Source organism: Dioscorea cayenensis, chromosome 15, assembly GCF_009730915.1.
Source record: "Dioscorea cayenensis subsp. rotundata cultivar TDr96_F1 chromosome 15, TDr96_F1_v2_PseudoChromosome.rev07_lg8_w22 25.fasta, whole genome shotgun sequence".
Classification (NCBI taxonomy): domain Eukaryota; kingdom Viridiplantae; phylum Streptophyta; class Magnoliopsida; order Dioscoreales; family Dioscoreaceae; genus Dioscorea; species Dioscorea cayenensis.
Genome location: NC_052485.1, coordinates 14,009,575 through 14,019,801, shown reverse-complemented (window position 1 = coordinate 14,019,801; position 10,227 = coordinate 14,009,575). Strand labels below are relative to the sequence as shown.

The 10,227-nt window shown below is 31.4% G+C and overlaps 1 protein-coding gene and 1 non-coding gene across 2 annotated transcripts; one reads left to right on the top strand and one right to left on the bottom strand.

The window, feature by feature from the left end:
- The first annotated feature begins 3,704 nt into the window (after nt 1-3,704).
- Nucleotides 3,705-4,520, top strand: LOC120277892 (protein P21-like). Its single transcript, XM_039284745.1, has one exon. The coding sequence runs from the start codon at nt 3,724-3,726 to the stop codon at nt 4,387-4,389; it is 666 nt and encodes a 221-aa protein (XP_039140679.1). The 5' UTR covers nt 3,705-3,723; the 3' UTR covers nt 4,390-4,520.
- A 535-nt stretch (nt 4,521-5,055) lies between these two features.
- On the bottom strand, nt 5,056-5,127 carry TRNAD-GUC. The gene has a single exon. It is a non-coding gene; the product is annotated as a tRNA-Asp (tRNA).
- Nucleotides 5,128-10,227: the final 5,100 nt, after the last annotated feature.

Genomic DNA, 10,227 nt, shown 5'->3' with positions numbered 1-10,227 from the left:
GGTGTTCAAAGTTCTAGAATCCTAGGCACACAAATGGAACCACCACTACAAACGCCAATAATCAATCTTGATGACCAAAGTCAAGGCTTCGATGATTTTGATGACATTAGACAAACTCAACCTCCTACAAATGACACACCGACGAGCTCCACCTCCAAAGCCAAAAATGGTAAAAAAAGAAGAAAAAGTGCTAAAGCAGATGAAGAAATCATGCGAAATGTTGAGCATCAATTAGGAAGAATTGCAAATGCATTAGAGGGAGACAAGAGTCAATTTATTAGTAAGCAATTGCTTGATGAGATTATGACTTTAAGTGAGTACTACACCGAATATGATCTTGGACGGGCATATGACTATTTGCTTCAAAATTTTCCTTTAGCAAATGGGTTTATGAACAAAACTCATTCACTTCGTTGCCTTTGGATGGATGATTTTATTGATCAATTAAGGGGTGGTCATCGAGCATGAGTTGTTATAACACCATATCATGTTGTTTTATCTTAACTTGGGATGATGTCTTTGGACAATGTTATGTTTTGTTTTAATTGGACAAGTATCATGGGATGATATCTTTGTTATTTGTTTATTTTTATTTTTATTTTTGTTATTGGATGGACAATTGTCATGTTATATTTGAACTATGAATGTTGAATGTCGTATTTTGGATGAACAAGGCTTCACGTTTGTATTTTTGTGTATGATTAAAATGTGTATTATGAATGTTGAATGTTGTATTTTGGATGAACAAGGCTTCACGTTTGTATTTTTGTGTATCATTATGTTGATGTGTATTATAAATGTTGAATATCGTATTTTGGATGAACAAGGCTTCATGTTTATATTTTTGTGAATCATTATGTTGATGTGCATTATAAATGTTGAATGTCATATTTTTAATTTTTTTTGTTGTTGTTGGATGGACAATTGTTATGTTATATTTGAACCATGAATGTTGAATGTCGTATTTTGGATGAATAATCAAAATAAAATTAATTAATTATTTTTATATATAAAGTATTAATTAATTAATAATGAATAATAAATAATTTATGTATTGCTTAAATGTAATCACTAATTTATTAAATAAACTAATTAGTTTCAAAAATAAATTTAATGAAATTAATCATTTAGGTTAAAATTATTTTTATGAAAAATATCAATTAATTAATTAATTAATTAATAATAATAGGGGTAATCTCACCCCTTCACTTAAATGGTAACCATATCTTTTAATTTACATCATACCAAACAAAAAAAGTAAATGCAGCATTTCCAATTACAGCAAACCAAACAGAAATGATGTAAATTGAAATGCAGAATTTTCACTTACACTGTAATTTTATTTTCATGTAATTTCACTTACAGGTAACCAAACAGCCCCTAAGAGTATTCTGGTTAAAATCAATATACCAAGTGTCTGTTTTCAACTTCTAGAATTGCTCCCAAATATGCTCCAAAATCATTTTGATTGCTCTTTGGAGCAGTATGGTCTATGTGGTTATGGAATTAAATCAGTTCGTTTAGCTTACATTTTTCATTGCACACGACTTTCCATTGGAAGCTCTGGGGAACTTGGAATAGGAGTGCACTCATTTTGTTGTCAGCTTAGTACTTAATTAGATGCTTTCAGCAATTATCCACTCCGAAATATCCATCATATTAGGGAGAATGGTTTTTTTGCATTGGGTTATCAACACCCTTTGTACAAAACTGAGTTCGCTTTTGAGAACCATTAAATTATTAGCTTTAAAAAATTGAAATTGTTTTTTGTTTTTGCTTTTTATTTTCTTGCAAAAATGAATCCAAACATGCAACTTTGGACTCATAAGCATTTATTTCATAAGTTAAGCTAAAAAAAAAAAAGGTGAATTCTCCCTCTTTAATTGAAAGTTGTACCTAACTCTAAAAAGACACTAGGATTGTCTCCTAAAATGGAGATATTTACAAATCTATGCATAGGTTTGTTATAAATCATTTCAGATACAATAAAATAATTAAATTCTTACAATTCACTTATTTGTAATCTCTTTTGACAATACTGTTAAGGCAGACATTACGATTGTAATAATTTTACAATGTTTTAGTTATGCTTGAAGGCTTAACATTGAGAGTACAAATTAAAGTTAAAGATTGGCTTCACTATATCATTGAGTTGAGGCTATTTGTACAGTATTTTTTCCCATACCAAGTGATTGGAATGAAATAAGTTATAAAGATAATGATAATTGCTACCGGTCTTAGAGCTAATTTTGCTTATTTTTTTTTAATTTTAATGCCGCTGTTCTAACAATTATTCACTTTAATTTAAAAAAAAAAGTAGAATATTTTAATTTTGTTAAATTTTGAATTGAATTAAAAAATATTATGCAGATGAGAAATTTGGAAACTCATGGCTATTCAAACAAGACTAGGTCCATAATGTAATTAAGGCTACTTAGCAAGGCTACAAAAGTATGGGGTGATTTAATTTATAGGCTTTGACTCTTCATTTTGTTTTACAAGTGCAAGGTGGTAATCCTTGCAAAAATATGGTATCGTTTTAAAACATGAGCTCCAATGCTGTTTGATTGAATAAACCAAGAAACCTTCATCAAATGTATGGATAAAGATCATGGACTTAATTGTATGCCTACTTTGAATCTAAAGTACAATGTAGACAAAAATTCAGAGACATAAAGGAAAACGTTATTCTCCTTTTAATATGGTGTACAAACGGAAAATAACAAAATCGATAATAATCATAATTTAAAATTATATTTTAATCATGATATTAATATCATATGTGGCAAGATTAGTATATACTCCCACTAGTGCTATATATGAAATTAAAAATTTAGTTAAAATTAATTAATATTCTTAAATTTCTAAAATATTATAACTTTTCAAAGTTGCTTTTATTTAAAAAATTATCAAGCTTCTATTAATATCTCTCTATTTTAATAATATTTTTTTTGTTATTTCTCACCAAATGGTGGTTTATGTTTTTGAAACAATATTGAAAAATATAGAAATACATTAATAAAAGTAAATTTGGAAAGAGATTATATGCTTCATAAATTCTTTAAATAGATATCTAAAAAGAACCAGAGAAGAAATTTTAAAAAAAAGAAAGAATAATATGTATGGATATTTTTATATATTGGTAAGCAGTTTGATATTTATATAATTAAATTTATTGTTGATTAGTTTATGTATGTACATCAAAGTTATGACTCAACAAATAAAGAAAAAAAAACCACCCATCTGAATTGACTATGACTGTAACACGCTGTTCTTGTAAGCGTGCAGATAAGACCAAGCAAGGTTGAAGTTTCTTAATTAGACAAGTAGTTGTCTAATTATTAATTTTTTTATAATATATATTTTAATAAGTACTTTAAATTTAAAATACATTGTGTGTTTGAATGAACTGCTTAGTTAATTAAATTTTTAAGTAAAATCATTATAATGTGTTCAAAATAATAAACTTATTTTATATTATTTTTAATAAATCACTTCAATTTTAAAATAAAAAGTTAAATACTAATAAGCATTTTAATGTTTTAATTTTTATTTAAAACATATTTTTCCGAATAAACAAGAATAAAAAATAGCTTAAAATACAAAATTAAGTTAAGCTCTCTAACCATTCCACAAACCCTCCCCTATAAATACAACCCTATACACCCCCTTCATCCCTTCATATCCTCAAACAAAAACAAACAATTGCAACCCTAGCTAATAATGGCCTCCAAAAAACTCCTTCCTCTTTTCCTCCTCCCACTCATCCTTCCAATCTCCTACGCTGCAACTTTTGAAATTGTCAACCAGTGCCAAGACACAGTATGGGCAGCTGCCATCCCCGGCGGCGGCCAGCAGCTCAACAGAGGCCAATCATGGACAATAACAGTGAACGCCGGCACCACCGGTGGCCGTATCTGGGCACGCACAGGCTGCAACTTTGACAGCTCCGGCCAAGGCAACTGTGAAACCGGTGACTGCAATGGTCTCTTGCAATGCCAAGGCTACGGCCAACCACCCAACACTCTCGCCGAGTTTGCCCTAAACCAGTTCGAAAACCTAGATTTCATTGATATCTCTTTGGTTGATGGGTTCAATGTGCCCATGGACTTCAGTCCGACCAGTGGGTGTGCACGTGGAATCCAGTGCTCGGCGGACATCAACGGGCAGTGTCCTGCAGAGTTAAAGGCTCCCGGAGGATGTAACAACCCTTGCACTGTGTTCAAAACTGATGAGTATTGTTGTAACTCAGGGAGTTGTGGACCAACTTATTATTCTAAGTTTTTTAAGAATCTCTGTCCTGATGCTTATAGCTACCCTAAAGATGATCAGACCAGCACTTTTACTTGCCCTGGTGATACTAATTATAAGGTGGTCTTCTGCCCTTAAATTATATGGACGTTCATGTATGCACACATGCACTTGCATGCAGGTAGCTCTTAGATGGAGACTTGTCTTACGCTCCTTGATAATTAAATAATGTCGTTGCATCCGATGGATGGGCAATGCAATATAATGAAACTGTGAAACAACAGCGATAAGGCCATGGTTGTTGCATGCATCTTTCTTCTATTATTTATAGAAATATTAAAATAAATAAACATAAATTAATGATTCATGAAAGCATATATATATATATATATATATAAATGCAAGAAGATTGTATTTCATGAGTATAAAGAAAAAGATTTTCGGTAGGATTTATTATTAACCATTATATATTATGTTTAAATGTTCTCTAATCAACTGATATAATTTCTTTAATAGAAAGTATATTGTGCAAACATGTATGGCATCTGAGGCATTCTACTAATTTGTTAAAAAAAATTAAAATGGTTTAAATGAACATATTTACCAATTGATATTCAAGTGGATGGGTACTACGAATGCATATTATTAGTATTATATATAAAGTAATTATTAATTTTTTATTCAAGTTTAATGTAACCCTTCGTTCTTTCACTTTAATGCTGACATTTGCAAGGGGGAGAGAGAGTATGGGTGGACCCCACTCTCTGTGTTAATAAAAATGTATAGCTTATGAAAAAACTTATTCGCCGTTGCCGGGGATCGAACCCGGGTCACCCGCGTGACAGGCGGGAATACTCAACACTATACTACAACAACCTTGATTTTCTTTATTTCTAGATTGTTTTAATAATTAAAATATTCAAGAACGGAACTGTTAATTTTTTCTAGAAATATTATTCAAGAATAGTGTTCGATAATCACCCAATGCATTCTTGTGATCCCTTTATTAAATTTCATAAAAAAACACCTTATGACAAAAGTGTGATTGTTTTCTCTTCTTCTGAAACAATATTTATAAATCACTGGTGAGTATTAATTAAAGTCCACATAAATAAGAAAATAAATGGCTTTCATTTGGGGTTGGGGGATACCAACAAGGGGGTGTTGTGCTTGAGCACTCCCTTAATAGGTAAACACCCTTTAGCTTCTTGAAGGAATAAAGGACAACACCCCTCGGCCTTAAATTTAAGCCCATGGATCATGATATATTGATATCTAGCCATCAGTCTTCCTTAAGATATGAAGACCCCCAAAGTCCAAATCTCAAATCATATAATTTATTGTTAAAGACAACAAATAAGATTGTGTTATTGTGTGAGGATTTGTTTGCACATATCTTGATGTTGGCAAAGCAAGTGTGAATCATGTGATCATGTCTTCTTCTCTGTTATTCTTTGGATCACCATGTCTTGTTCTCTATTATTCTTTGGATCATCATCAAATCACAACTCACAAGAAACTAATCAACAAAGCAAGAAATCTCAACAGCAAGTATTTCGAATTTCGGATATCTCTTTTGATTCCACTGTTCTAGTCCATATCATTCATGCATTCCTCAATAAATCATTTTGTGCTTCTATCTTTCCGATCTCTCTCTCAATTCCCAAGTCCCGAATCCAGGTTGTGTTGAAATCTGTTGATCTAGATTTCAGACTGCAGAGTATATCTCACATTCTCACCGTTTTAGTAATTATTGGATGAATTTTTGCTACTTTTTAGGTTGGCAACTTATAGCCATGTAGGTTGTGGGTTTGATCTTTATTTATTCAATTATGTGTTTATTTATGAAAATATTGGTAGGTGAAGCTTTGTGTTATTTCCATTGTGAATCTGTGATTGAGTGTTGGAACTTGGAAGTGGTTTAGATTTTGGAAGGAGAGATGCTTTTGTAGGATTAGCACTAAATTCTAATTACTAAAAATCTAGAATATGTTTCTTATCTATGTAATTTATATTCAAAACTTGACACTAGTTAAGTTTAAGACTTTAAGTTCATATGTTATAAATATAGGATAACGTATTAAATATCGTGTTCAAACATTCAATGTGTATGCTTAAGTTTGCACACACACTGTGAGGCCGACCCCTTAATCAAATCCTAGCCACTGCTTTTATCTTTTAATCCTAGCCGTTGGTTTTACTTTTAATCTTAGCCATTGATTTTGTTTTTGTTTAATTTCAAAACCCTAGCCATTCAGCTTCTTCGGTTTTAGATCACCGTTTAGGGAAAGAGAGAGAGAGAGAGAGAGAGAGAGAGAGAGAGAGAGAGACTTGCCTCATCTCTTTCTCTTCCTTTTTGCGGGTGGTGTCGGCGACGAGGACGGGAGAAGGGCCTCATCATCACGGATTTCGTTTCACTGTTATTGTTGAGGTAAGGTTCCGAGTTATTTTGTTATTGCTCTTTTTTATGCTTGTTTGTGACATGTTACTAGTTAGGGTTAGGGATTGGTGAGAATTGATTAGATTTTAGTTTGAGGATAAAATTCAGAAAGTTCCTGTTAGCATAGTAGAGATCTCTAATTTATTTCGAAGATCTAGAGATGGAATTTGAAAGAGATCAGAATAGAAAAATTGTAGATCGAGATCTTGTTTAGCTTTCTACCAAATTTCAGAATTTTTGGAGTAGTGTCCTGCAAATTATAAATTTTTAGACGCAGGTGACGCGGACAGGATTTCTGTTCAGCCCTTGAACAATTTTTGATTATTTTCATAATTTTAAGTTCTGTTTTAGATTTATATTTATATAATAAAGTTATATAGGACGATGTTATATTTGACTGCAAAATTTCAGAATTTTTAGCCATGTAAATTGTGAGATATGAGCAGATTTCTATAGGTGTGCTCAATACTATTTCTGCAGAGAACATAACGATTGCTTAGAAAATTTGATGGTCTTGCATATGGAATTTGGAGAAGAGTAATATAAAAAAGTTATATAGTTTGATGTTTCCTAAATACTTGAAAAATTTCAGACTTTATGCATCTTTAGTTTGTGAGATATAGCCCTATTGGTATAAGTGTCTCAGATGATATTTCTGTGCATAGCCTGAAGAATTATGGCCATTTTTGATGATCATGAAGATTGAATTGGATAAGGTAAAAAATAGGAAAGTTATTCATTTCTGAGTTATCTGATTGTCAGTAAGATTGCATTACTTTTAAAGTTATATGTTGTGAGATATTTTTTTATTGGACTAGGCATGTCTGAAACTGTTGGTTTACATAGTTATGATTTTTAATACTGGTGGTTTAAATTCTGTAGGTCTCAAATCATTGTGAGGTTTGAATATGTTTTAGATGAAGATGCCTAGTTTTCTCATAAGTTTGAAATTTTTTATTTGGGTTAGAATTTGCAAAGCTACGCTGATTTTAATCTTAAGGTTTGTAGGGGAATTGGTTATTGGTCTTGACCTTGGTAATTTTGTTAGTGTTTATTTTGTTTTTGCATTCATGTGAATTTTAGTTTACTTGTAATTCTGATGGGTTATTCCCAAATTAGTTCTTCCTGAGAAATACTCGATTGGTGTAAGAATTCAAAAATCTGGCTGTTAATCATGTAAGTATCATACATATAAATCATATTATATGTATATACTTTAGTTTTCTGAACATTTGAAAATTTTGAGAAAAATAATGATTTTATGTATTTATTTATATTTTGAATTATTTATTTATTATTATTTTTGGAATTATTTTAAATTATTTTAAAGTTCCAGTTAATGATATTTTATTTTGGATAGAATTATCTGAAAGGTTTAAATAATTTATTTACATTTGGATTACTTAATTTTTGAATTCCAGATAATTTACTTTCTGATCAATTACTATTGTGTTTTTCTTTATTATCTGTTCATGTTTGGATTCAATTAACTGGATTATTTTGATATGATAAAAATGGGATTATGTGACTGCAAATTACTTGCATTTTACCCATTATGAATTTTGATAGTTTATTGTTTTGTGAACATAAAATATTTTGACAAAGTACTCGTAGTCCCCAAACTAACTTTGCAATAACCCTGTCACTGGGAGTTAAACACTGACCGCGTCGACATGTACTCTGATATAGAAACTATAGTTTCCCACCGCTTTCCGTCGGTGAAGAATAACGGTCTCTGATAAATCTGGCTCGGGTCACCGAGGGTAAACTTATGAGTTATGATATTCTGGCTCGGGTCACGGAGGATAAATATATGAGTTATGTTATTTTGTTTTGGCAATAGTTGTTTGGGGGACCTATATGCTTGGTTTTGACATCTATGTTTATTTGAAATAAATTTGATTTCTGATTTTGATTTTGATAATTTTTTATTTTTGCAAATGATCCCTATAATTTTTTAGTGGGATCTTACTGGGCTATCAAGCTCATAATTTATTGTTTAATATCTTTTTAGATCAAGAGTAGAGTTGAGTGGCGGATAGCTTAGCGGGGATCGTTAGGCAATCGTCGAGTATTAGCATGTATTAAGTCCCGTTTTTTTGTGGGGCTATGTTTTATTTGTATAAGTTTATATTTTTTTTTGCAATACACTGAGTTTGATTCTTTGTTCTGTTTTGGATCAGGTTTTGAGGCCTTGTATGTCTACATGGTTTCGGCCTTGTAGTTGTACGGCCGTTTGTCGGTGTCCCAGGTCCATAGAGCTGGGTTCGGAGCGTGACACACACCACTAGCAACCATAAAAGCTAAAGCTTGATCACTGCTTTAGGCAACATTAACCCCCTATTTGGTTTAGAGGGTGAGGGGGGGAGCATGGAGGGTTTGAAAAGATATTGTGTTTGGTTCATGGAGGGGTGTGGAGGAGTAGTTTATTTTTTTTTTTGTTTAGTTGAAAAGAGGAATGGGGAGGAGAGAGAAAGAGTGTAATGTGTATTTGACTATTTTGCCCTTGTACAATAAAATAGGTAATAATATATATATATATATATAATAATAATAATAATAATAATAATCAATTGTAGAATAATAATAATAACACAATATATAGTATATGATAAACATTATAAAACACACACACAATAATTAGGGAAAAATATTTATATGAAAAAAAATTATGAGGAGTCATAACATCTTGATTATAATTGACAAATATTGGTTAAAATATGAACACCCAATGATCATTCAAACATACCATAGGGTTTTAATATTCTCATTTGTGAAATGATAATGATAGAGTTTTAATATATAGGATACAATAGGAATTCTACATATAGGTGAAGGGCATTAATGATATTTTGCATTATTTAAAAAAAGTAAAAAAAAAAACAATAAACATCCACTCCCCCAAAAGACTCCAATTTGGGGGAGTGGATAATGAGGGGTGAGGAGGGGTGCCTCACCCCCTTCACTCCCCCAACCAAACAACACCCACACCCCCAACACCCCTCACCCCTCCTCCCTCCCCCAACCAAACAAAGCCTAAGGAAACATGAAGCTTCAAGTCAAAATATACGAAGGAAATTTTATAGTCTTTTTATATGGGTGGTTTGGATTTTGGAGGGATTATTTCTTTCTAAATTTATTACCCATTAATTTCTTTTAATAATTCATTGCTTCTAAATTTATTATCTTGGCTTTAAAGTGCATGGTTCATTTCTTATGACTTATAAGTTATATTGAGACAAATCAAATTGTTGTGTCATTTTAGTAATCTTAAAGCTACAATTAAGTTTTGTGCTATGTCACAATGTGCATGGTAGACCTTAAGTATTGGCAAATTGATTCAATTGAGCTCATGATTTGCCTTAACACTCTTGTACTTAGTCTATCTTAGACTTTCTATTAAAACTATATTTCTACCAACTTAGAAATATTTATGTAGTTATTTTTTGGTTTATATGGTGGATGACTTCTTGGTTTATTTTGTTTAAGCATGGATAAAACTCAAGCATAGTTTAAATTCTATGTTTATAGCATAG